General features: G+C 46.9%; 1 protein-coding gene and 1 pseudogene across 16 annotated transcripts in view; one reads left to right on the top strand and one right to left on the bottom strand.

Annotated features, from left to right (window-relative positions):
• SP100 (SP100 nuclear body protein) overlaps positions 1–27,474 on the top strand; it is a 101,635-nt gene that overhangs the window by 42,334 nt on the left and 31,827 nt on the right. For 7 of the 16 annotated variants that reach the window (XM_089329762.1, XM_089329757.1, XM_089329750.1 and 4 more), the window contains 7 exons: positions 4,776–4,922; positions 5,512–5,586; positions 12,783–12,836; positions 14,574–14,669; positions 16,309–16,362; positions 17,711–17,794; positions 20,654–20,770. In XM_089329762.1, coding sequence (XP_089185888.1) covers positions 4,776–4,922; positions 5,512–5,586; positions 12,783–12,836; positions 14,574–14,669; positions 16,309–16,362; positions 17,711–17,794; positions 20,654–20,770 — 627 coding nt within the window. The remainder of the gene's footprint in view (positions 1–4,775; positions 4,923–5,511; positions 5,587–12,782; positions 12,837–14,573; positions 14,670–16,308; positions 16,363–17,710; positions 17,795–20,653; positions 20,771–27,474) is intronic. The other 9 variants (XM_089329760.1, XM_089329754.1, XM_089329758.1 and 6 more) reach the window with 3 other exon arrangements.
• Positions 14,871–15,879, bottom strand: LOC108176910 (small ribosomal subunit protein uS9 pseudogene; annotated as a pseudogene).

Genomic DNA, 27,474 nt, shown 5'->3' with positions numbered 1-27,474 from the left:
TGAGATTGCTGCACCTTACGGAAGCTATATTTGTAATTTTGGGGACTCCCCGTGCTGTCTGCATAATGACTGAACTAATTTACTCCCAAACAGTGGTGTCCAGGGCTCCCTTTTCAGTACATCACGGCCAACGTTTGTCATCCTTTGTCTTTCTGATGACAGCCACTGCAGCAGGTGTGAAGTGAGCACTTGTGGTTTTTCTCTGCGCTTCCCTGATGAATCAGGACCCTGAGCGTTCTTTGTGCACCTGTTGGTCATTTGTAGATGTTCTTTTGCTCTGGTCCTTGGCCAATTTTCAATTAACTTTTATTGTTATTTTACTATTGGGTTGTTTGAGTTGCATACGTATTTTGGATATTAACCCTTTATCAGATACACGGTTTGCAAATATTTTCTCCCGTTCTGTAGATGGTCTCTTCACCCTGTCAATCATTTCCTTGGCGGTACGGTCTTTTTGGTTTGATACGGTCGGTCCCTCTTGCTTATTTTTGCTTCTGCTGATTGTATTTTGGGCATCACGTTAAAACCAAATCACTGCCAAGACCAGCGATACGGAGCTTCACCCCTACATTTTCTTCTCGGAGTTTCACGGTTTCAGGTCTCCCATCCCAGCCTGCGATGCGCTGTTAGCTGATTTTTCAGGTGTGGTTTAGGCTGAGGGTCCAGCGTCACGTGGATATCTACGCAGTCCAACGCCACTGTTGACAAGACTTTAGTCCCCATTGTTTGTTCCTGGCACCTTGGTTTTTGGTTGAAAAGCAGTTGATGATGCATGGGTCTGTTTATAGGCTCTATTCTGTTCCATCTGTCTATGTCTCTGAGTTTATGCCAGTGCCATACTGTTTTGATTATTATAGTTTTGTAGTATATTTTTGAAGTCAGATAGTATGATGCCTTCAGCTTTGTTCTTTTGGTGCACAATTGCCTTAGCCATGCAGTCTGTTGTGTTTTCATAAGAATTTTAGTATTGTTTTTCCTATTTCTGTAAACAATGTCATTGGAATTCTGAAGGAGATTGCATTGATTCTGTAGAGCATTTTGGGTGGTATAGGCGTTTCAATAATGTTAATCATTCAACTTCATGAACATGGAATATCTTGCCATTTCTTTTTGCCACTTTTGATTTCTTTTACCATTGTTTTATAATTTTCAGTGTGCACATCTTTCACTCTAAATTCATTCCTATGTGTTTTATTCTTTTTGGTGACTTTGTAAATGGAATTGTTTTCTTTATTTCTTTTCCAGACAGTTCCTGGGTGTAATGAAATACAATTGAGTTTTGTCTGTCGATCAATATCCTGCAAGTTTGCTGAATTCACTTATTACCTTGCATACTTTTTTGGTGGTGTCTTTAGGGTTTTCTATATATGAGATGATGGTGTCTGCAAGTTAGGATAATTAGACTCCTTTCTTTCCGATTTGGATGCCTGTGTTTCTTCCTCTGACCCAAATGCTGCGGCTAGAACTCCCAGGACCATATATGGAAATGATGGAAGTGGAACCGTTTTCTTGTTCCTGATCTTAGAGGACACGCTTCCAGCTTCTCTGTTGAGTGTTGTTGGCCATGACTTTGCTACATATTCCCTTTATTGTGCGATGCACCTTCCTTCTAAACCCAATTCCAGGGAGGTTTGTCAGGAAAGGATATGGAATTTTGCTGAATGTTTTTTCTTGCATCCATGTGGGTTTTACAGTGATCATGTGGGTTTTGTCCTCTATTAATGTGTATTAATGTGTCTATTAATGTGGTATGTTACATAGATTCCATATGTTGAATGTTTTTAAAAATATTTTTGTATTTATTTGACAGATAGAGTTTGACAGAGAGTGAGAAAAGAGAAAGGTCTTCCATCCGCTGCTTCACTCCCCAAATGGCCACAACGGCCGGAGCTGGGCTGATCCGAAGCCAGGAGCCAGGAGTTTCTTCCAGGTCTCCCACCTGGGTGCAGGGGCCCATGCACTTGGGCCATCTTGTACTGCTTTCCCAGGCCACCAGCAGGGAGACGGATGGGAAGCGGAGGAGCAGCCGGGACACAAACCGATGCCCATATGGGATGCGGCTGCCGCCCTTTCTGTTGGTTTCCTGGTCTCTCCTGCATTTACTGCTGCTCTGTCCTTTAGTATGTCCTCCTCTGCCAACTCTGCTTCATTTGTCTTTTTATGGTTCCTGGGAGCGTAAGGCTAGACTGACATCTCTTCTTTTTTGATGCAGATATTTATTGCTAGAAAGTTCCTCTTAGTGTTGCTTTTGCTGCAGTCCATAGTTTTGGGGTGTTGTATTTCCATTTTCATTTGTTTCAAGATTTAAAAATGTTGGCTGGCGCCGTGGCTCACTAGGCTAATCCTCCACCTTGCGGCGCCGGCATACCAGGTTCTAGTCCCAGTCAGGGCGCTGGATTCTGTCCCGGTTGCCCCTCTTCCAGGCCAGCTCTCTGCTGTGGCCAGGGAGTGCAGTGGAGGATGGCCCAAGTACTTGGGCCCTGCACCCCATGGGAGACCAGGAGAAGCACCTGGCTCCTGCCATCGGATCAGCGCGGTGCACCGGCCACAGCGCGCCGGCCGCGGCGGCCATTGGAGGGTGAACCAACGGCAAAGGAAGACCTTTGTCTCTGTCTCTCTCTCTCACTGTCCACTCTGCCTGTCAAAAAAAAAAAATGTTTTCCTTTTAATTTTTTCAGTGAGACATTGGCTGTTCCAGAGTACCTTTTTAGAAAGCACAGTCACTCCCACCCCCACAGTGAAGTGCCAGGCGCGCCCTTACCCACCCGGTCCTGTGACCCCTCGGGTTCGGTCAGTCTCTCCACATCCTCTCTGTGGCTCAGGCAGCATCCAAGATCTGCTGATTCCGAGATGCACCCCTCTGGCCCAGACTTGCCTTCTGGGCTGATTGCTCAGAGCGGCTGAAGACTCTTATTCAAATGGCACCTCTGTTTGGGCAGCAGTCAGTTACCTGTTGCATGTAATATAACAAACCACACCAAAACGTGGAGGCTTCAAACAGTCATCATTTTCTTTGCCATTTTTGTCCATTCCTACTTTTTAAAATATTTATTTAAGGCAGAGTTACAGAAAGTCAGAGGCAGAGAGAGAGAGAGAGGTCTTCTGTCTGCTGGTTCACTCTCCAAATGGATTGCAATGGCTGGAGCTGGGCCAATCTGAAATCAGGAGCCAGGGACTTCCTCCGGGTCTCTCATGCAGGTTCAGGGGCCCAAGCACTTGAGCTGTCTCCCACTGCCTTCCTAGACCATAGCAGAGAGCTGGATGGGAAGTGGAGCAGCTGTCCATCCCTATTAAAACACCTCCGCCTGTCCACGGCTCTGCATCCCTAGCCCAGTCACCCTAGCCCAGAGCCCCAGCTCTCTCACTTCCGTGGAGGACGAGTCTCCTGTCTGGTGTCTCTCTGGCCTCTTCCCTGCAGTGTTGCTCTCCTCAACCTGTTCCCGCACTTCGCTGAATGAGCCTGTCCAGCAAGCAGCCCAGCTCGTATGGTTTCCCTCCTGTGGCCTCCAGCAGCAGGTGGCTGTGGCTGTGCCCACCTCATAGTCTCATACTCCCCGTCTCTCGCCGCTCACTCCTTCATGCCAAAATTCCTTTAGTCATCTGAATTTGCCAAGCTCCCTCTCTTACATCTCAGTCTTTACATAATGCTTTTGGAAAGTAGTTCAGTGTCATCTTCCCAAATTAAAAAACACACATACCCTTGAATTCAGCAATTACATTCCTCAGCAGAAACCAGTAGAAATGAATATCATGTTCATCACACAGAAAACACATGGAAAAGAATGTTATTAGCAGCGTGGTTCCTAAAAACCAAACACAGGGGCTGGCCCTGTGGCATAGTGGGTAAAGCTTCTGCCTACAGTGCCAGCATCCCATATAGGTACCGGCTGCTCCACTTCCAATCCAGCTCTCTGCTATGGCCTGGGAAAGCAGTGGAAGATGGCTCAAGTCCTTGGGCCCCTGCACCCACGTGGAGGACCTGGAGGAAGCTCCTGGTTCCTGGCTTCAGATTGGCCCAGCTCTGGCTGTTGCGGCCATCTGGGTAGTGAACCAGAGGATGGAAGGTGTTTTTCTCTCTGCCTCTGCCTCTCTGTAACTCTTCCTTTCAGATAAATAAATAAATCTTTTTAAAAAAGCACAAATAGGTAAATATTTTATATTGATGTGTATAATGGAATAATATATAGCAGTGAAAAAATATACAAAATGAATATAAATAGATCTCAGAAACATACTGAATAATATATATGTGTATGAGTTGGATTCTCTTGGGACTAAGTATTCTCTTGGGACTATATATCTAAATGTTAAGAGAGCATGATTCCTTTTATATAGATTGCATTAAAAGGCAAAATTAATCTCGGTGTTGGAAGTCAAGAGGGGGCGTGACTTTGAGCAAGGTGGTGGGAACAGTTAGTGGGAGAAGTCAGCAGGTGGCTTCTAGTGTTGATGATCTGTGTCTTGACCAAAGCAATATGCTTGCTGTGTGACCATTTAAAACCCCATGTTATTTTGTGTGCTATATTGCAAATTTAATTTTATTACAAGAGAGGGGAAAATACCCATTGAATGTGAGAATAAAAAGAACAAGGGAAAAAGAATAGAGAGTCAAGAGGGACACAAAGGAAGGGGCAGAGGGGCAGAGGGGAAGAAGAAGGGCGAGGAGGAGGGGAAACTTCATCCCCAGTGGTGAAACTGCAGAAGAGAAAATTCCTGGGGTGGTGAAAGGGGCCCCGGAGAGGCAGATCAAAGTCCCTCGTTGTTGTTTGGCCCAGGTTCAAAGCCACCCAGCCAAGGGATCAAAGTTAACTCCTGTTCTGTGCTTCTGGTGGACATCAAGAAGGAGAAGCCATTTTTTAATTCAGAAGTTGAGGAACGAGCCCAAGCAAGGACAAACTGCAAGCAGCCATCTGACGTCATAGGTGAGCAGGGGGGAGCTGGGCTGCGGCTGCTAGGGGAGGGGCCGTCACCTGTCTGGGCTGAAGGGAGCCTCCAGTTTAACAGAAGGAAGTCCTTAGGAATGGAGAACTGCAGAAGGACAGAAATGGAGGCCCTGAGTACTGACTTCACAGAGACCATCTCTAAAGCGAGGGGCTAGGAGCTAAAGTAACAGGAAAAACTATCAGGAAACAAACATATTCACAGATGAAGATGGAGAAGGAAGCAGCATCAAGACAAGGAGGTGTAGGGGCACCATTGCCAGAACAGAATCAGAAACAGGGAAGTGGGCAGAACCACGAGGAAAGTTAGAAGTGAAGGAGAAGTGTGAGGTGGGGAAAGATACAGAGGGTGGAGGTGAGAATGCTGGGGGGATGGGCAAAGCTGCCCCCTCTGCACCAGTCTGAGCAGCTTTTGGAACCACCTGAGAACCCCACACATTCCAGGAATAAACCAGGGCCCTGAGTCCACCCAGCTTCCCAGGGCTCCCCAGGGCCCTGCTGATGGGATTTCCTGCCACACAGGCTCCATGGCCACCTCCTGAGACTTTAGGGGTTTTGTTCCTTTATGCAGTCATCAGTAGCGAGGACTCTGAAGATCCCAGTGATGGAGAGGAGCCCCCGAAAGCCTCCACCTCAGCACTGAGAGGTGAGTCTCGTAAGAGCAAAGCTTGGGGGTGGGAATCGGAATTAAGAGCTACATTTCCTTATGCATTTTTTCTGAGTCCATTCTGTATGATGAATCCAGCTTATCCTAGGATCCTGTTACATGCATCTATTCTACTTGATCCATTTTGGAAATGGGAGGAATACAAGTCATGATAAAACAAAAAAAAATCATGATAAACTTATTTTTGAGAGTTGGACCCTCCTTTCCATGTATATAGAAATAGGCTAGCTGCATGAACTTTCTCTAGGATAGACCACATGCTAGGCCATAAAGCAAGTCTCAGCAAATTCAAAAAAATCAAAATCATACCATGCATTGTCTCTGACTACAATGGAATGAAGAGAGAAATGAACACTCAGGAATCTCTAGAACATATACAAACACATGGAGACTGAACAACATGCTCGAATGAACAGTGGGTCATTGACAAAATCAAAAGAGAAATCAAAAAATTTCTGGAAACAAATGAAGATGACAGTGCAATATATCAAAACTTTTGAGGCGGGCGCTGCGGCTCACTACGTTAATCCTCTGCCTTGCGGTGCAGGCACACCTGGTTCTAGTCCTGGTCAGGGCGCTGGATTCTGTCCCGGTTGCCCCTCTTCCAGGCCAGCTCTCTGCTGTGGCCCGGGAGTGCAGTGGGGGATGGCCCAAGTACCTGGCTCCTGCCATCGGACCAGCACGGTGCGCCGGCCGCAGTGCGCTGGCCGCGGCAGCCATTGGAGGGTGAACCAATGGCAAAGGAAGATCTTTCTCTCTGTCTCTCTCTCTTTCACTGTCCACTCTGCCTGTCCAAAAAACAAACAAACAAACAAACAAACAAACTTTTGGGATACAGCAAAAGCAGTGTTAAGAGGAAAGTTTATAGCAATCAGTGCCTACATCAGGAAATTGGAAAGGCACCAAAGAAATGAGCTATCAGAGCATCTCAGGACCTAGAAAAACAACAGCAAACCAAACCCAAAACTAGTAGAAGAAAAGAAATAATTAAAATTAGAGAAGAAATCAGCAAAATTGAGCTGGTTTTTTGAAAAAATAAAATTGACCCACCATTGTCCCAACTAACCAAAAAAAAAAAAAAAAAAAGGTGGAGAAGACCAAAATCAATAAAATTAAAGATGAAAAAGGAAATGTAACAACAGACACCACAGAAATAAAAAGAATCATCAGAAAATACTACAAAGAACTGTTTGCCTACAAATCAGGAAACCCAGAAGAAACAGATTCCTGGACACATACAACCTACCTAAATTGAGCCATAAAGACATAGAAAACCTTAAAAGTTAAATAATCAAGACAGAAATTGAATCAGTAATAAAGATCGTCCCAACAGAAAAAAAGCCCAAGACCAGATGGCTTCACTGCTGAATTCTACCAGACATTTAAAGAACTAACTCCAATTCTTCTCAAGCCATTCAAAACAATTCAAAGGGAGGGATTCTCCCAAACTCCTGCTATGAAGCCAACATCACCTTAATTCCTAAACCTGAAAAAAATACAACAGAGAAAGAAAACTACAGATCAATTTCCCTGATGAATACAGATGCAAAAATCCTCAACAAAATACTAACCAATAGAATCCAACAACACATCAGAAAGATCATTCACCTGAACCAAGTAGGATTTATCCCTGGTATGCAGATATGGTTCAACATTTGCAAATCAACCATTGTGATACATCACATTAACAAACTGAAGAACAAAAACCGTATGATTATGTCAATAGATTCAGAGAAAACATTTGATAAAATACAACACCCTTTCATGATGAAAACTCTAAGCAAATTGGGTATAGAAGGAACATTCCTTAACACTGTCAAGGCAACTTATGACAAATCCACGGCCAGCATCCTATTGAATGGGGACATGTTGGAAGTATTCCCACTGAGATCCAAGATCAGAAAAAGATCCCCACTCTCACCATTGCCATTCAATATAGTCCTGGAAGTTTTAGCCGGAAACATTGGGCAAGAAAAAGAAATCAAAGGGATACAAATTGGGAAGGAGAAATCAAACTATCCCTATTTGCAGATGATATGATTCTATGATTAGGGGAGCCAGAAGACTCCACTAAGAGAGTATTGGATCTCATAGAAGTGGCAGGGTATAAAATCAACACACAGGCCAGCGCCGCTGCTCACTAGGCTAATCCTCCGCCTTGCGGCGCTGGCACACTGGGTTCTAGTCCTGGTCGGGGTGCCAGATTCTGTCCTGGTTGCCCCTCTTCCAGGCCAGCTCTCTGCTGTGGCCCGGGAGTGCAGTGGAGGATGGCCCAAGTGCTTGGGCCCTGCACCTGCTTGGGAGACCAGGCTCCTGCCATCGGATCAGCGCGGCGCGCCGGCTGCAGCGTGCCAGCCGCGGCAGCCGTTGGAGGGTGAGCCAACAGCAAAGGAAGACCTTTCTCTCTGTCTCTCTCTCTCTCACTGTCCACTCTGCCTGTCCAAAAAAAAAAAAATCAACACACAAAAATCAGTAGCCTGTGTATGCACAGACAATGCCATGGCTGAGAAAGAATTTCTAAGTTCAATACCATTCATAATAGCTACAAAAAGAAAATCAAGGGGCCAGTGCTGTGGCATAGCAGGGAAAGGCGCCACCTGCAGCAGCAGCATCCCATATGGGCGCTATTCAAGTCCCAACTGCTCCACTTCTCATCCAGCTCTCTGCTTGGCCTGAGAAAGCAGTAGAAGATGGCTAAAGTCCTTGGGCCCCTGCACCCATGAGGGAGACCTGGAGGAAACTGTTGGCTCCTGGCTTCAGATCAGTACAGCTCTGGCTGTTGTGGCCATCTGGGAAGTGAACCAGCAGATGGAAGACCTCTCTCTCTCTCTCTGCCTCTGCCTCTCTGTAACTCTGCCTTTCAAATAAATAAATAAATAAAAATCAAACACCTTGGAATAAATTCAACCACTGATGTCAAAGATCTCTATGATGAGAATTACAAAACATTAAAGAAAGAAATAGAAGATACAAAAATATGGAAAAATTTTCCATGTTCATGGATTGGAATTATCAGTATCATCAAAATGTCCATACTACCAAAATCAATTTACAGATTCAATGTGGTATTCATCAAAATAACAGATATTCTTCTCAGACCTGGAATAAAGTCTGAAATTCTAGAAAAAATGCTGAAATTCATATGGAAACACAGGAGTCCCCAGATAGCTAAAGCAATCTTATAGAACAAAAACAAAGCTGGAGGCACTACAATAGCAGATTTCAAGACATACTACAGGGCAGTTATAATCAAAAAAGCCTGGTACTGGTACAAAAACAGATGTATAGACCAATGGAACAGAACAGAAATACCAGAAATCAATCCAAGCATCTACAACCAACTTACCTTTAACAAAGGGGTTAAAACCAATCCCTGGAGCAAGGACAGTCTCTTCAACAAATGTTGCTGGGAAAACCTGATCTCCACATGCAGAAGTATGAAGCAAGATCCCTACTTTAACCTTACACAAAAGTCCACTCAAAATGGATCAAAGGACTGAATCTACTGCCTGATAATATCAAATTGTTAGAGAACATTGGGGAAATGCAAATGCCAATGTAAGACATTGGCATAGGCAAGGAATTCTTGGAAAACACCCTAGAGGCACAGGCAACCAAAGCCAAAATTGACAGAATCACATCAAATTGAGAAGCTTATGCACTGCAAAGGAACACTCAGGAAAATGAAGAGGCACCTGATAGAATGGGAGAAATTATTTGCAAGTGATGCAACTGATAAAGGATTAATAACCAGAATATATAAAGAGATCAAGAAACTCAACAAAACAAACAACCTAGTTAAGAAATGAGCAAAGGACTTAAACAGGCATTTTTAAAAAGAAGAAATCCAAATGGCCAATAGACACATGAAAAAATGCTCAGGATCATTAGCCATCAGGGAACTGCAAATCAAAACCACAGTGAGGTTTCACCTCACTCCAGTTAGAATGGCTTTCATACAGCAACCAACAAACAAAAAATGCTGGTGAGGATGTGGGAGAAAAGTTACACTAATCCACTGTTGGTGGGAATGTAAACTGGCACAGCCACTATAGAAGACAGTATGGAGATACTTCAGAAATCTAAATATAACCTACCATATGACCAGCCATCCCACTCCTGGGAATTTACCCAAGGAACATGTTCTAAGTTGTACTTATGAAATGCATGAGTTTGTATTCCTTAAATAAAAGGTTTCTGGGGGTACAAAAAGAAATAGGCTAGCAAAATGATGAGTTTTTCTTTAAAACTAATTTCTCTGTAAAGTTTTAAATATGCACAGTGATTTCTGTAGAGAATAGAAGGCTCAATGTTCCTTTGTTGGAAGGTCTTATTGTCATCTGATCACAAGCTTTGAATACTGGCAAAAGAGAACTCATCCAGCATCTAATGTTAGCAGCTATGAAGACCTGAGATCAAGTACTCTGGGACCTGAAGTAGTTGACAGTTATTCCACGAGCCACAGCATATATAGTGATTTGTCAAAAAACTTTCATAAATAATATTTCATTGTTCTCTTTGCATCAACTTTAAAGGATAAGAGGGACACACACTCTCATCTTTATTTCTTAGATGATAAAAATGCATTCATACAAATGTTATGATGTCTTCTCCACAATACCGTGGAGCAAATAAAGGAAAGACAAGACCAGCACCCTGGATTCTGAGTTGTTTGCTGTGTAAAATGAGAGAGAGAAACAGTGGTCACAGTATGGTGTTATCTCAGCCCTGGCTACAGCAGGAGGTGGGGTGAGATTTGTGACTCCTTTGTTGCTTTCTAGACCCCGAAGATTTTAGAAACACACTAGGGAAAGACATGAAAATGTTCCCTGGTCCTGAGGTTACTAAAGAACATTATAACTTCTAGGATACAACTGTATGCATTTAACCTTTGTAGTCGCTTGGGAACTGGAAGGTATCAGGAAGGCACTGCTTAACTGGATGAATCCAGTTGGGTTAATACATTGAAAATGCGGCAAAACGTGCAGCAAATGGTTGTGGAGTATTCAGTGGCCCCCTAGCTGGGTTTATCCCAACTTCTTGTCTCTGCATAAGAGAAGAGTTTAAAGGAGAGACACGGATATAAGTGCAAGAATAGGAGCAGGATTTATTTCAAGAGATATTACACATTCAGAATTCAGAGGTGAGAGTGTAGCAGAAACGAGATCCACCCTGGTTCAGTAGACCTGTTTATTGGGTAAGCGGGTGGTACTCTGCTTATACAGACGAGGTGGAGTTGAGTGTGTGTGTGTGTGTGTGAGAGAGAGAGAGACAGAGAGACAGAGAGACAGAGAGAGAGAGGGACAATCTCTGGGAAGGATTCACAGTGTCTCCATGTGGCGCCCAGTATACAGATGTTCATTGTGCTGTCTTCTTTGTAATGGAGGGGGCTCAGGTGCATCATGGGAAAGCAGGTGTACTGATCGGGCCTGGAAGGTGGTGGAGTGTTTTAGTTTTTGTTTTGTTTTGTTGTTTTAGCAATGCAGGACTAAGGCACGGAGGCTGCTGGAAAGCTCTCAGCTTTCAGCTCACTGACTCGCTGCCCGTGGCGTGTCAGATGATCGTCTCTTCTGCTGCACGTGGTCATATCTGTTAATGCTGTTAGGTGAAATAATCTAACTACTCCCATCACCACACCTTACAGTTTATAAAGCATATTAACAGTGTTCCACTAAGTACTGATGATATTGTCAGTAATCACAAGGTTAAAAAGGCATCAAAGAATGATTTTTGTTGTTATTTAATTATTAATGATAAAATGACTTCAGATCAACTACATCCAAGTCCATATTATGGGTTAACCATTGCCTTATATTGTGATTTTTTTTTGAATAGTGCTTTCATAAGTAAAACTTCATTTTGTCATCTCTAAAACCTTAACAAGGAAGTCGGGTAGCCAAGTTATCCTGGCTTTAGGGATGAGAAAACTTAAGCTGGTGACTGTTGAGGATCACTGACAAATGTACATAGGAAATAAGAGGGAGAGTGGGGTAGGGCCCCAGAATCATGTCTTGGGTCTACAGGACTGGATTCAGTGGAAGTGTGGGTGTGGACAGGTGCCTCAAGCCTCAGACAATTACATTGACTCACAGGAACAGCAAGTAAGTGTAGGCAGCAAAGACGTATTAAAGCAAGCGGAGCACACTTCATAAGGACAGTGGAAGCTGGCCTCTGGGAGGCACTCGGCTCAGAGTCTCAGGACGACGCAGCTCCGAGCCTCCTCCCAGGACCACAAAGCCAAAGTACGTTCCATAAGACTGCAGGAGCGGGCCGCCGACAGGGTTGGGCCCTGAGTTTCAGTGGACCGTTCATTTCTAGCCCAGCTTCTAGAGAGGTGAGGGGGAGTCATTGCCAGGGAGGCTCTTGCATGAAGTCCTGGGTGGAGGGATGCTGTGAACCTGAGCTGCGAGAGGTCACTGGGGACTCAGCCGGGGTTGTCTGGCACCACGCCCCACGTATTTCTCAGGTTAGCTGTAGCCGCTCCCTCCCTGGGCTTGGCCTGGATTTGTCTTTATCTCATCCATGGCAGTAGGCTGTCTTTGAGCTAGCTGATTGCTAGCTTGCTTTTTCCCTTGTTTATTTATTTATTTATTTGAAGGTCAGAGATATAGAGTAGGAGAGACAGAGGCAGAGAGAGAGAGATCTTCCATCCGCTGGTTCACTTCCCAAATGGCTGCCACAGCCAGGGCTGGGCTTGGCCAAAGCCAGGAGCTAGGAGCTTCATCTGGGCCTCCAATGTGAGTACAGGGGCCCAAGGACTTGGGTCGTCTTCTACTGCTTTCCCAGGCCATAGCAGAGAGCTGGAGCAGAAGTGAATCAGTCAGGACTTGAACCAGTACCCATATGGGATGCTGGCACTGTAGGAGGCAGCTTTACCACTAATGCCACAGCGCCAGCCCCATAGAGCTAGCTGCTTCCTAAACTGGCATTTTAAGCGGGTAAACAGGAAATGTTCATTTAAGCAACTAAAAACAGTTTCAGCTTTTGTTTTTGAATTTTTCTGCATTTTCCTTTTTCTTGCTGTTTTCCTTAGAACCTAGCCGTCTCCTGCCTCAGAAAGAAAGAGGAAAAATTCTCATCACAGTTTCATTATGATCACAAGCCTGTTTGCGTGTGAACTGTCACAGACTCTGTCTTCTGTATCCAAATAATGATTTTCTGCCTTTTGCTTCCAGAGCCCACGGATTTCAGAAAATCATCTCCAATTAGGAAAAGCCTTACGAAAAGAGGTTAGAGAAAAATAAGACTTCTTCACGGTTATCAACAAACAGCTTTTTTTTTTTTTTTCTACAGGAGGTTTATTCCATTCTTTACTATTGCCTTCAAAGCAAAACACAAGTTTGTTTTCATCTGGGTGGTTCCTATGTAGCTGATGTATTAGTGGTAGGGTTGTTATACCCAAAGCGAGTCACAGAACAGCACCACACACTGAGAATTTGGAAGGAGTCCTTTATGAGCCGGTGGCCGGTGGCCGGTGGCCGGTGGCCGGTGGCCGAGAGCAGCTCACGCTTCAAGGTCTCTCCACCCGAGTAGAAGCAAAGATTGGGCTTTGAAAGCTGTAAACCAGTCACACTGAGAGAGGGACAAATGGGAACAAGGATCAAGGGGTTAACATTTGGCCGTGATCGTTGTCATACGTTGATTTGCACATGCAGACTGTGCTGTTAAACAGGATGTGGCAAATCAACCCAAAGTCTCAAAATTTGAGAATTTCCAGAAGTCCCCGGCCTGCTGTCACGGGGGTCAGAAACAGCAGATGCACCTGCAGCCATCGTGGAGTCCCCTGGAGCTAACCCGGCGTTCCGAGCCCCACACTTGAGGCTCACTGCTATAGCACATGACCCCAAAGAAGCCAGTGACTCCAATACAACCCAGGTTTCACTGGTTTCTCAAGTAAACAGTCCAGGGGTTTTTCAGACACGGAGAAGATGGGGCCCCGTCTGCAGCAGACTCAGGGAACCAGCGGGTTGAAGGTCTGCCTTCTCCAATCCAGGCTTCTCTGGTTGCCCTGAGAGAGAAGCAAAGCTGTAAGTCAGTGCAAAGACAGGCCCGAACCAACACAGGCACGGAAGACAGACGATGTAGCAGAAGACGCAAGAGGCTGAGACAAAGCAGAGACGCCCACTGGGGATGGCATCTCAGCTTCCGGCTCAGGTGACGACAGGCATAACGGTCCACTGGCTTAGGTGTGAAGACTGGATCTGAGAGGCAGGTGGTGGAGGCCTGGGGCCGAGCCCTTCTTGCTGTAGAGTTTCAGAACTTCCCAGGCATTTCTTAGTGCCCTTTGCTGTAGAACATCCCCAAAACGGGTTGGAGCTGCTGCAGCACCCCTGAACTGGATCCAGCCCGCCGCCCAGCAGCACCACTGCGATGGAAAGAAGCAGGTGTTTAGTGCGAAGCCCAGAGCAAGGAGCCGGGCAGCCATGGCTGAATTCCCAGGTTCCCTGCGGGAGTAAAGACAATGAGTGTTAGAGTTAGAAGCTGGGGACCAGCAGGGAGTGATCAGCCCGTGTGTGGGTCTCTGCTTGGTCCCCAGCACTGGGGGGCCTTGCTTTGATTGGTCAGCGACAGGGGACTGGCGTGGCCTTCTGAAGATGTTGGGATGCTAGGTGGGCTCCCGGGCCTGTAGCTGGTTATTGCCTGGTTGTAAACAGGGCTTGATGTTCCGACAAGCATCTCCTCTGGAGTCTAACAGCAGGGCGTTAGCTACAGGGACGGTAAGTGAGCCTGCAGGGCTGGCCATGGCTGGAGGCGGGCATGGCAATGCTAACCGCAAGGGCAGGTGTGTGGCTCCGTTACTCAGTGAGCCGGCCTCTACAGAGGAACCTAGGCTGAGGAGGAGGTAACATCCCCATCCAGGCCACCCGGGCGGGGCTCAGTCACACTTTGAATAGAACGCTCTCCTGTCTCGGGTCTCTTGTTGTCCTACACTGAGGCCCCAAGGGAACCTGTGTTCCTTTCTGCAGTGAGAAGACAGGACCAGGACTCTTCAGGATCCAGTGAGGACGAGCCTTGCCCAGTCTCCTGGATCTTGGGGCAGAAAGCTGAGCTGGGGAAGGAAGGTAAGGACTGCCCAGGGTCGCAGGGCCTCGGGAGCCCCAGACCAGAGCTCCGCTTTCCTCCGGCGTGGAGGGCTGAGCACAGCCATGGCCTTGTTAAACCTGGGGGTTCTCTGGATTTTCCCCTTCGGGCCGCATTGGAAAATACAAAGAAGAAAATTGTTACGAGTTTGGGCTTAGCAAGAGGGCCGCAGCCGAAGAGCAGTGGCCTTTGCATGCTACCCCACCGGTCCTGTGACCCCCAGAGAACTGGGTCTCTGTCTGCCTGTAGCCTCTCTTTCTTCTTTCATTTTTTTTAACTTAAAATCCCGCAACCACTGTTTATTATAGAGTGATCCCTGATTGGGGTGATGGGCTTATCGGTAGGATTTCTGGTAGTGAGCATGCACACCAGGGCCTCCAAACTTTCTGGACGGGGGCGGGGCGGGGCGGGGGGGGGGGGGAGGTTAGCTACCAGCAGGGGGCGGTCATACTGGCTGAGGATGTCTTTGATCTCCTTCCTGGAAGCCTCATCCGCATATTTCTGGTGATAGGCCACCAGGGCTATGTAGTGGACTGGCAGATAGCATACATCCGAGCGTCCTGCCCACCACCCTTCACTCGGACACGGATGTCCAGGCCAGCAAACCATTCCTTGCTGCACAGCTTGTACTGCGGTGGGTGTGGCTTGATCATCTCCAGGGGCCTCCGTTCAGCCTGATAAGCCCCCATTGCCCAGTTTGCAGTGCACCGCGGCGGTAGCTGCCTCCTTCCGTCCGAAGACCTGAACAGACTGTAGTGGGCCCTTGGACGGCCTGGCTGCGGCCGTACTACAGAGCCTCACCCATCCTCTGTTTCATAAAAAAGAGAAAGCAGGCCAATATGCTGTTGCCTGATTTTGTTACAGATCGATGCAAAACTCAGAGGGGCCTGGTCATACTCTCTAATTATTGACAGAAAGAAAAGCTTCAGTTGTTACCATCAAATCCCGTGGCTCAGTTTTGACATGTACCTGCAACGTGACATTGGCCACGTGGTGATGTTGAAATTATCTTGGCAAATAAAATCCTCGTTCATCCTCACAACAACGTGAGAGGCAGGCATGCTAACAGTTGATCCCCCCTTTCTGCAGGCAGGGCGCCCAGCACATAAACATGTCAGGATCTTCCACACATCACACACAGTCAGTTAGGACAAGGGGCAAGACTGACCTCGCTTCCTCCCAAACACCCATAATCCTTTATACCAAAGTCCCTGGAGCCAGGTGTATCTTGGAATTGTAAAGGGTTTATAATTTTAGATGGCGTGGTTTAGATTGTATCTGGCCAGATCCCATCCTCCAATACTCTGTATCCGCATGCCTTCAGCAAGCTGTGTGGATTTTCACACCAAGTGTGGTGAGATCATACCTGGAGTCCTGGCAGCTCACCTCCAGACTCTCAGCTAACTTAGTTAACTAACTGCAGACCCAGGCAAACAGCCTGCTTTTCAAACCATCTTTGACTTTGTAACTCAAGTTAAAGGGGTGAGGCTCTCTGCTCTGCTTGGTAGTGGTCGTATTCCTTAGATGGGAGGGAGAGAAATGATTGCTGTCGAGTCTTTGTGGTCTGAATCCTGCCTTCGGTGTAAGCAGCAGTAAGATATATAAACTTTCACTTTCCAGCTCCTGTGACTATTGGAACCACATCTACTTGGTGGAATCACAACCAGAAAAGACGTAAGAGCAATTAAAACTCTTGATGTAACAAATATCTTTCTTTTTTAATATTTATTTATTTTATTTGAAAGGCTGAGTTACAGAGAGGCAGAGCGAGAGGGAGAGAGAGGTCTTCCATCCACTGGTTCACTCCCCAAATGGCCCAATGGCTGGAGCTGGGCCAATCTGAAGCCAGGAGCTTGAAACCAGGTCCCCAACATGGGTGCAGGGGCCCAAGCACCTGGGTCATCTCCCACTGCTTTCCCAGGCCATAGCAGAGAGCTGGATCAGAAGTGCAGCAGCTGGGACTCGAACAGCCACCCATATGGGACACCAGCACTGCAGGCGGTGGCTTTACCCACTACACCACAGCACCGGCCCCTCAAATACCTTTCTTTGTTACTAAAACTTCATTCCATTTTTCATCATATTCTTTAAAATAAATGAATGTGTTGGCATTTTAGATGATTCTAGATTGTGTATTTTGAATTAGGTAAGTTGGGCTAATTGGTGTTGCACGCGGGCCTCAAATATTCAGAGGCACAAGTGCAGTATGAGGTTATTCTTGGCTCACGTGACTAAGATAAAGCAGTTCCTAGAAAGAAGGCCCTGCACTCCACAGTCGCCGAGGCCTGGCTGGTGGAAGCTCTGACTTCTTTTTTTTTTTTTTTTTTTTTTTTTTTTTTTGACAGGCAGAGTGGACAGTGAGAGAGAGAGACAGAGAGAAAGGTCTTCCTTTGCCGTTGGTTCACCCTCCAATGGCCGCCGCGGCCGGCGCACTGCGGCCGGCGCACCGCGCTGATCCGATGGCAGGAGCCAGGAGCCAGGTGCTTCTCCTGGTCTCCCATGGGGTGCAGGGCCCAAGCACCTGGGCCATCCTCCACTGCACTCCCTGGCCACAGCAGAGAGCTGGCCTGGAAGAGGGGCAACCGGGACAGAATCCGGCGCCCCGACCGGGACTAGAACCCGGTGTGCCGGCGCCGCTAGGCGGAGGATTAGCCTAGTGAGCCACGGCGCCGCCTAGCTCTGACTTCTTTAAAATTTCGGTGCCATGGTCTCTGGGGTAGAAACAGAGGTAGAAGCAGGAGGGGAGTGTGCAAAGAAGCAGAAATAAAAAAATTAAAATAAAAAAGAAACGGTGACAAAAGGGAGTGCCTACTGTGGCCAAGCTGGCCTCAGTCCCAGCCTTGGGGGCGGTTCCTGGAACAACCTTGACCCACAGGCCAGGGGAAGCCAGAGGACGGCCTGGGGGTGGCACTAGCCCCGCCCCTCTGGCACCTTCCCTGCTGCACTCTTTCCTTTGAAGAATTCCCTGCGTGGCGGTGAGACCCAGGCCAGGCTTCCTAAGGAATTGTGTGTCTTTCTGCAGGGCCTGGGAGCGGAGGCTCTTCCACGCTGAGCAGTGGGGAGGAGCCCCAGGAAGCCGCCAGCTCAGCCCTCCCAAGTGGGTCAGGTAAAGAAGATTAAGATGCCAAGCCCTGGCCACAGATGTCAGAACTCTGGATTGAAAACCACTGTTTCCAGATGTATTTTATTCTCATCACCTTGACTGTCTTGCATCCCATTACTCCCGGAAACCCCTTTTCAACACTTTAAAAAATGGAAGGAGGCAGGGAATTATTACGAATTCACATTCACTGGGATGAGTCCTGTTGGCTAAAAGTGATGATGTTTCTGCTGTGGACAAAATAAATAGCAAAATGACGGTGTCTTGTTTAATACCCACTGTCACACCTACTGCTGATAGTTAGATTTCTGTTGTGATACGTTGGTTGACAACCAACAAGTCTCATAAGACGACTGGTCTGGCTATGAAATTATACACAGAAATAAAAGCTTCAATCACTCTCCAACTTTAGTTTTTGTTAGATACCCACCCCCGTATCATCTGATCACATAGTGTTACTTAGTGAACTTTGACAAATCAGAGCTGCTTCTGTCATTACAAAACCTAGAAGACTTAGGCAGGCTAACTCTTGCTGTCCTCATTTTGGGATGAGGACATAGCTGTACAAATATACGAGGGTCAAAGAAACTAAAGGAACAGCAGGGACCAACAGCCCAGGTGTCTCACAGCAGGTGACTCTCCTTTCTACCAGGCAAGAGGATAAGAGCTGTGTCAGATGATGGCAATCCCAAGATGGGGGACAAGGAACCCAGGACATTGACTGGGAAGTGGATCAGTGCCCAGTGCAAGAAAGAAACACAGCACACACACACGCACACACACACACGAATGTACATATACAACCCCAAGTGGGGGGGATTACAGGGAGAATGAGAGGGTACAAGTGGAACCAGCTCCTTGGTGTGCAAAGTATGCAGAAGGGTAGATTCAGAAAGAGGATGAACAGAGAAATAAAGGGCAGCAGATCAAATCATCTTTGATGAAAAGGGGGAAACGTAACACAGGCAACAAGAAAAATCAGGGAGACAGAAGCTCCCAGAATCAGAGAGAGAGACAGGGAAACGGGCAGAAAAGGGAGGCAGAGAAGGAGGCGTGGCCAGATGGGAGGAGAGGGCCAATCTCTGTTGGACTCCAGGTGTAGGCTTTGGGGCAGCTGCATTTGTTTTTCTCAGCTCTATTGAGCTCTGAACAGAAGTCAGGCTGGTGGCGGTGGAGTGTGTCCCCTGCCACCCACTGGAGTCTGTCACTTCCTTCCTTCTCATCACGTCCAGAGCCCTTCAGAGCCTTACCCAGATGATTTGCAAAGAGCAGGAGAGAGGAGAGATACACACAGACCCTGGCTGCTTTCTGCAGGTTTGGGGAAGCCCAAATGGAAAAAAGAGCTGAGCTCCGCGATGCAGGGAGGGGACGCTGTGCTGACAGCGTGCGGAGAACGCAAAACGTGGCTGCGGTCGCCTCTGGAGAAGATACCTGAGTGCATTTCAAGTTTTCCCAAGGGGACATGAAATCCCAGGCCCGGGGGTTTGTGTGGAAAAAGGATTGCTTTTCAAGTCGTGCCAGAAATCTGGAGATAAAATCTAAGCCTGGTGACAGCTTGCAAGGTAGAAAGTTTGCAGGGAACTGGAAAAGATGATAGAACTGACAAGGTGACCAGTGCCGAAAGAGCAGGGATTTGGTGATGATAAAAGTAGTGATGCTGTGAGATGAAGCCAAATACAGACAATGAAAATATGGATGAAGATGAAACTGTGAAAACAGGGACAGGCATTTGGTACAACAGTTAAGATGCCAGTTGGGATACCCAGGCCCCGTATCAGCGTGCCTGTGTTTGCGTCCCAGCTCCACTTCCAACTCCAGCTTCCTGCTAATGTGCACCCTGGGAGACAGCAGTGGTGACCCAAGTACTTCAGTCCCATGTGGGATTTGGGATTTCAGGCTCCTGGCTGCAGAATAGCCCAGCTGCTGCTGACACGGGCCTTTGGAGGGTGAACCTGCATGTGCAAGGTCTCTCTGTCTGGGTCTCTCTGACTTTCAAGTAAAAGTGAGTTTAAAAAGAAATTATTAAGATAAAGAGAAGCTTGAGGGAAAACAGAGCTACTGCCAAAGAGAAAACAGAAAAGGAAAGAGCAGTAGGAGAAGAACTGCCTCACTGATAAAACGAGAGCCAGAGACAAACAGAAAACTCAGCAAAATGAGACGTAGGGGATGATGAACGGAGAGATGCAGGCGATGATGAGAGCTATGGAGAGAGGAAGTCAGAGAACAGTGGTGGGGGGAGGGAGCGGTGCCAAAGGGAGAGGGAGGGGAGGTGGAGAAATTGTGGGATTGAGATGAGCTGAGACCAAAGCAACTCTGTGCTGATAACAGCAGTGAGTTCTCAGAGTCAGGTGTGCCTGGGAGTCTTAGCAGCTCCTGGGATTCTCTCCAAGGGGTCTCCCCGCTGGCACTAAGCCAGGCTTCAGTCCCTACCCATCACCTAATAGCTCCTACACACCTTCCTCCAGCCAGGCTTCTTCTGTGCACTTTGCAACTCACTGGAGCGAGAGGAGACCCCTGTCCATGGTTCCTAGGGCCCTTGCCTTCTGCACTTGGATGTCTCCAGACCTTCAGTTCCAATCCCAACATTTCCAAAACTGGACACATCACCTTTTCCCCTAAAGCCAGGCTCTGCTTCTCCAGGGTTCTCTCTCTCTCCAAAATGCACTATTAATTGACCTTTTCTTTCAAGTTGAAATTCTCTGGGTTATTCTTGATTGGGAGAGACAGAAACATGGGCAACACAAACGGGACAGGGGTTCCCTCTTGAGGAAGCAGTGGGGAGGGGAGAGGCCCTAAGGCTGAGGGAAAGGGGATCACTGTCGAGGAGAAGGGTCACAAATGAGACTTCTTTACAAATCATTTTAGGAGCAGAACCACAAGGACCCAGAAATAAAGAGTGTTCCTGTGTCATGTGTTTCCCCAGTGGTGACCCAGGAGGCCAAGAAGCACGGACCAAAAGTGACCAAGCATCAGGCAAGATGGGTAAGGGAAGGCTGCCCAAGGGCATTGGGAGAGAAGGATTCAGCAGGTGCCACAGCCCCTGCGCCAGCCTGGGGCAGGTGGTCAGGGCTCAACAAGTGCGTCAGGCAGCCCCTGGCTCACCAGCAGCCCAAGCTGTAGGATGTGGGGACTCTGAGGTCATTCCATAGATCTCCAACTCTTGTTAAAGTTTTCTAACTTCTTCTTCTTTTAGTCTCACTGCAACATTTCCAGAGATTTGTCTTCTAGCTCGGGTATTCTTTCTTCTGCCTTACCAACTCTGTTGTTAAGGCTTTCCATTGCATTTCTATTTGATCTATTGAATTCTTCATTTCTAGTATTTCATTTTGATTTCTCTTTAAGATCTCAATTTCATGGGGAAAATTTTCATTCATTTCACATATGGTTTTCTTTAGTTCATGGATTTGTTTCTGACTGCTTTTGAGTCATCCTATGATTAATTTTTTGAATTCCATTTCCAGCATTTCCTCAATGTCTTCATCTTCACATTCTAATATTGAAATGTTGCCCTTGGGGGGCTCATAGTGTCTTCCTTATTCTTTTTTTCTTAAAGATTTATTTATTTGTTTGAAAGGCAGAGTTACAGAGAAGCAGAGACAGAGAGAGAGGGCTTCCATCCATTGGTTCACTCCCCAGATGACTGCAACACCCAGAACTATGTCAATCTGGAGCCAGGAGCCAGGAGCTTTTTCTGGATCTCCCACATGGGTGCAAGGGCCTGAGGACTTGGGCCATCTTCTACTGCTTTCCCAGGCCAAAACAGAAAGCTGGATTGGAAGTGGAGTAGCTGGGACTCAAACTGGCACCCATATGGGATGCCAGCACTGCAGGCAGCAGCATTACCCACTATGCCACAGTGCCAGTCTCTCTTCCTTATTCTTGTTTCTTGAATTTCTGCCTTTATATTTAGGCATTTGTAGGATGATTTTTGATGTTTTAATTTATTTATTTAGTCTGATGGATTTTATCTTTGAACTATGTCTCTGTGGCTTAGTGGAACATCTACACTTTCAGTGAATACCAAGAGGAGTGTGGTGGGTGTGGCCAGGGAGTTCTGGTCAGTCCTCCAAGATGGGGTGAGTATCCAGGATAACACCAGGTTGAGTGTGGCAGCTCTCCTCTGGTTAACTGGATGAGAGGAATGGTCACTTCTACTGGTGTGCCCACCCCTGCTCCAAGCTGAGGAACACCAGGTGCTATCCCCAGTGTGTTCAACACTCATCTGCACCACCACATGAACTGCACATATGACCTGCAGAGTCCTTCCTGTGAGCCCGGTTCCCTCTGCTATGAGCTGCCCTAGGCAACCCAGGAGCTCCATGGGCAGCAGCCCTCGGTGATGGTCCAGAACCAGCCACACCCTGCCTCCTCTCACGCAGTCGCAGTGTTTTCTCAGTCTCAGCTCCCAGGGTTCTCCGGGTCAAGGAGTGCCAGTGGGGCCACCCTGCCCTACTAGCCCCACTAGCCCGTCCTGTCTGCAGGGAGACCTTGGTGTTCCCAGGGCCGCTGTCTGTGTGTGTTCCAGCCCGTTGGATTGAGTCTGGTCCTCCCAACCAGTTCCCAGTGGGGAACACGGGTTTTTCTCTCTGGTAAGATTTCTGGTTCACAGGCAGGCACAATGCCCACCCGCCGCAGCCCTGCTTCACTTCACAATTGTGCTGGGTGCCTAGGGCAGTCCCACAGGAGGCACTTCCCTTCGGTGGGGATGGCTCCCCATCCCCACCTGTTTCTGGCTGGGTGCAGCTGGCGCGGTGGAGACCCTCTCCCTCAGTTGCTCTCCCACTGCTGTGGTTGCCCCCGCTGGCTGGGTAGAGGGTGACCCCAATAATTGCTGGGTGCAAGCATATGATCTGGGGTGGCCACTGCCTGCCTGTGTCCAACAACAGTGCCAGCTCTCCTGCTGCTGGCTGCAAGTCCCTGTTAGAGCAGGGGGAGGGGGAGGAAGAGAGACGCTCGCTTCTCCCCGCCCCCCTCTGCCACTGTCCTGAGGGATCCCGGAAAGGCGCGGTTCACTGTGCTCTCCCTCTCACTGTGACAACAGCGGCCTGGGCCTGTGGAGTCCGATCTCACCGGTTTGCTGGGGCAGGTGCTTTCTTCTCCAGAACCAAGCTGATGGGTCTTTTGCTGTGCATCTCTTCATGTTGCTTTTTAATTCTGATTTTAAAATAGATGTTTCTTGTAAACATTGGAGGATTAACTTTCTAGAATTTTTCTAGGTATATATAACACATTTTAGAATATTTTTTAAATAAGGTGATTCTATGTATTTTCCCTTTTCCTGCTTTTTAAGTTTAATATATTGTTTCTAGACAATAAAAAAAATTCAGAATTTTTCATTGAGCTGTAAGGTCTTATTACAGGGATGCCTTAGGATGCGTTGTTTTCATTTTCAGTGAAATTGAGCATTTCTCATTTATTTATTCATTTTCACCTACTCGAAAGACAGGGAGAGAGAGAGAGAGAGAAATAGAGAAAGAGAGATTGAGCTTGATTTTGTAGCCACTAGTTACTCCCCAAATTCCTGCAACAGCCAGGGCTGTGCTGGGCTGAAGCTAGGAACCAGGAAGTTCCGTCTTGGTCTCCCACGTGGGTGGCATGGACCCAAGTCCTTGGGCCATCATCTGCTGCCTCCCAGGAGCATTCCCAAGAAGCTGGGTTGGAAGCAGAGATCTGAGATCTGCACTGGCACTCGGATGTGGAATGCAGGTGCCCCAAGCTGCAGCTTAACCCTCTGCATCACAGCACTTGCCCCTTGATAACCTTTAATGTTTACGCCTATAATGCAAGCAGAGTTTTCTTCTTCATGTACTTGTAACTGGGAATTTTTTAAGTAGTCCCCTAAGTGGCCCCCATCACCACTTTGGTAACACTGTGCTGGTTTTTCTCTGGCAGCCAAATAGACCACAGAAGAAAAGGAGGGTCAGAGAGAGGGAGATCCACGTACCCAGTCCACTGGAGCCTCTGGTTATAAACGCATGGCATTTTCAGGGAGAACAGAAACTTTTACTTATTTATTCAAATCTTAGTTAATGTGCTTCCCTTAGGAAATTTCTTTGTATAACTCCTCATTTCTTTTTTAAGTTTTATGCTTTCTAATTTGTATGTTACCGTGACTACATCCTTTTTTGCCACTATATAAGAGTGAGGGTGAACTTAGCGAGACAACTCTCTCAAAATCTTTATGTAAATAGGAAATCTGTGGACATCGTGTCATCTACTTGGAAACCAGAGCGCCAAAGATCCTCTTCTGATTTCATATAAACTCCTATAAGCATTCATACAAGGTCCAGATGTCGCTTAAAATATTATGGGCCAGGCCCCAAAATACTTGAGTCAGTTTCAAAAAAAATCATCAGGTAACATAATCAGGATTGCTAGTTTCTTTGGAAAGAGGTTTGCAGGAAGTGGCACTAGTTTCTAATTTGGGGTGGAGTAAAGACTCCTTCAAAAACATCCCCAAGGGTGCATTTGACAGAGAGAATGAATCGCACTCATGAGTACACAGTTTCCTGGAGTGTGAGGCTTAGCTTCTTATGAGAGTTCTCAGGTTAACGCTTGGTCAAGTCATATTCTGTGTATTCATCTTAGAGGCAAGAGTTCTCTCTCTCCTTCCACAACTGAGGGTAGAACGGCTTTTCCTCCATTACTTTCTATAATTTCCATTCTTGAAATCTGGTCTGTGGAATTTCATTAGTTACCCTTATAAGAAATGCAGGCCATAGAGTCAGTTTTGTTTTTTTTGTTTTGTTTTGTTTTGTTTTGTTTTGTTTTGTTTTCAGGCAGAGTGGACAGTGAGAGAGAGAAACAGGGAGAAAGGTCTTCCTTTGCCATTGGTTCACCCTCCGAAGGCCACTGCGGCTGGCGCACTGTGCTGATCTGATGGCAGGAGCCAGGTGCTTCCTCCTGGTCTCCCATGCGGATGCAGGGCCCAAGCACTTGGGCCATCCTCCACTGCACTCCCTGGCCACAGCAGAGAGCTGGACTGGAAGAGGGGCAACCGGGACAGAATCTGGCGCCCCGACTGGGACTAGAACCCGGTGTGCCGGTGCCGCAGGCAGAGGATTTAGCCTATTGAGCCGCGGCACCAGCCCATAGAGTCAGTTTTATTGGCAGAAATAAGAGAAGGATCTGGAAAGAATTTCAGTTAAAAGCATTGATGAAGGAGGTGTATAGATCTGTCTGCTATAGCCTCCCGCCCCAGTTGCTTAAATCTGAACCAGTTTTAGGTCACTGCTGTTTATTTTCAGATCTCCTTTCTTCCCCTCAATTCATAATGTGAATGGTTATACTTGGGCGGGGATGCTTATGAAAGCCATTTAAAAGATGTATAGGATCATTATTCCAGGCATCATTAAAATGCTTTCTACATTTTTTTCTGTTTCCAAATATGATGCGTTTATTATAGAGAGAGATGGAGGGAGCATCCTTCCACCCATGGTTGGAATATAGAGTCGGATAAATCTTCTCTTTACCAGACCACATTCCTAAGGGCCTCTTCCCCTCTTTTTTTTTTAAAGATTTATTTATTTAGTTTGGAAGTCAGAATTATAGGGGAGAGGTGGAAAGAAGTGGCCACCAAAGAAAGATATAGTTTCCTCTGAAGGGAGGAGAGAACTTCTACCTTGCTTATGGCTTTGTCCAGCCAGTGGATCCAAAAGGCTTCCGTAGCTGAAGCAGCTCATGTCAAGAGCCTTGGGTGATCACTGATGTCATACACAAGAGCGTTACTTGTTAAATAAGCAAGAAGGGTCCCTGTGCACTAACTCCCCATGCAGGGCCTCTGTCCCCAAAGCGTTGTATCGCGAGACTTCATAGTAAAACTTGTTCTCAAGAAGCACTTCCTTTTAGTGTATTAAATGGAGGGTATTATTATGTCTCATGAGTTATAGATATGTCTAAGAGCTCACAAAAGAAGTATCATCCTTGGGTTCTTCTTTAAAGACAATGAAGTTTTTAAAAGGAAAGTGCTGGGGAGGAAGGAAGGGAAAAGAGGAAAGGGGGAAAAAGCGCTATCACCTTCAAGAAGCAGTAACATAGAACAGCCCCGTCTATACTACTGAGAAACAGTTCTCTTAGTTTTCTTATTCCATTCTTTCTTTTTTTCTTTCTTTCTGTTTCTTTCTCAGACTAAACAGGAGAGGAAGGAGGAAGTTGGGGGGAGGGGTGGGAGGGCAGGTACGGTGGGAAGAATTACTATGTCCCTAATGTTGTATTTATGAGATACATTCAAATTTAAAAAAAGAATTGTAGTGAGGGAGAGAGAGAGAAATAAAGAGAGATCTTGCATCCACTAGGCCATTAGCAGAGAACTGGATGGGCAATGGAGCTGCCATATGGGATGCCAGTGGTGGTTTTACCTGCTATGCCACAACACCAGTCCCAAGAGCCTCATCCCTTAAGGACCTACCCCTAAGCACCTTCCCTTTGTACTGCCCTACTTACCCCCTGCAGGATCCCCAACCCTTCCACAGCTCTTCTTTCCTGGTGAGATCACATCTATGCCCAAGATGGCTGAATCTGTCTTCCTTCAAGCGGCCTGTGTTGGGTGAGGATAGACAAACAGGCTTCAGGACTGCCCAGCGTAACTGGAGTAAGAAAGCGAATTTGGTGGAATGGAAGCATGAGACCAATGTGGAGAGACAAGGAGCTTCCCAAAACACAAATGTAGAAGACTGCAGCAGAGAGATCACGAATCTGAGATTTTGGTTGAACTCGTCGTAGAACTTTGCTGGCTGCAGAGGAAGTCAGCAAAGCTCAGCATATAGGACACGGTGGGATAATCCACAGTGACCCCCACCAGCATAAGATAAGGCTGTGAACCAAGAGCCTATAAAGATCTTTCTAGGAACCCATGTTGTGGGCATCTTGACCAGTGAAGGCAGGACTCATAGCTGACTCTCTGACTTCTTCCAAGGCTCTGGTCAAATGTTGACTTATTGGATGTGTCACCAGCAGTGGCCAGCTTACCTCAATTCCCTTTCACTGATGGAGTAAGGAATTATAGTTCAAAAAGACCAAAGTAAGGACAGTAAAGCTCGGTTTATTAAAGTATGTTCCGAGGGAGAAATGGACAGTCAAGAGAGCACGTGGCACCCTTTCTTCATGGTTTGAGGCTTTTATCCCTAGAGTATGAAGGGCATTGACTGATGATGTGACAATCATGCTTATGATTGTCATTTGTGATTGACATCTGAGAGATGCCTACCTTTGAGCTCTGTGCATGTGGCTTCAGAGTAGACTTTTCTAGTTTGGCTGAGCTGCTGTTTCATCAGGATAGTTTAGCTGCAAGTCAAGTTGCAAAGCGGGCAGTCTTGGGTGGGCCTCAGAGGACAGCAGAGTCCCTGGTGCCTCCCCCTGGATAAGGATCCTGTGGCCCCTCCCCAGTCATTTATACCTGATTATTCACCTGACAGAAGTCCTTCCCTGACCTTCTCTATGAAATAACACATGCGCACACATGCACAGACACACACACACACCCATGCACCAGTCCTGACCCTCTTGTTCTGGCTTGTTTTGTTCAGAGCACTTTCTCTGCCATCTTTTGTGTGTATTTCCTCATTGTCTCCCCTCTGGAATGTAAGCGTTAGCCAGCAAGAGCTTTGTTATTCACAGCTGTATTCTCAGCACCTAGGACAGCGCACTGATGCCCAGCAGGTACCCATTAAAGGGTTACTGGATAAGTA

The sequence above is a fragment of the Oryctolagus cuniculus genome, chromosome 3, assembly GCF_051225735.1.
Source record: "Oryctolagus cuniculus isolate XC-2025 breed Fujian yellow rabbit chromosome 3, ASM5122573v1, whole genome shotgun sequence".
NCBI lineage: Eukaryota > Metazoa > Chordata > Mammalia > Lagomorpha > Leporidae > Oryctolagus > Oryctolagus cuniculus.
This window is presented reverse-complemented; position numbering and strand designations above follow the sequence as displayed.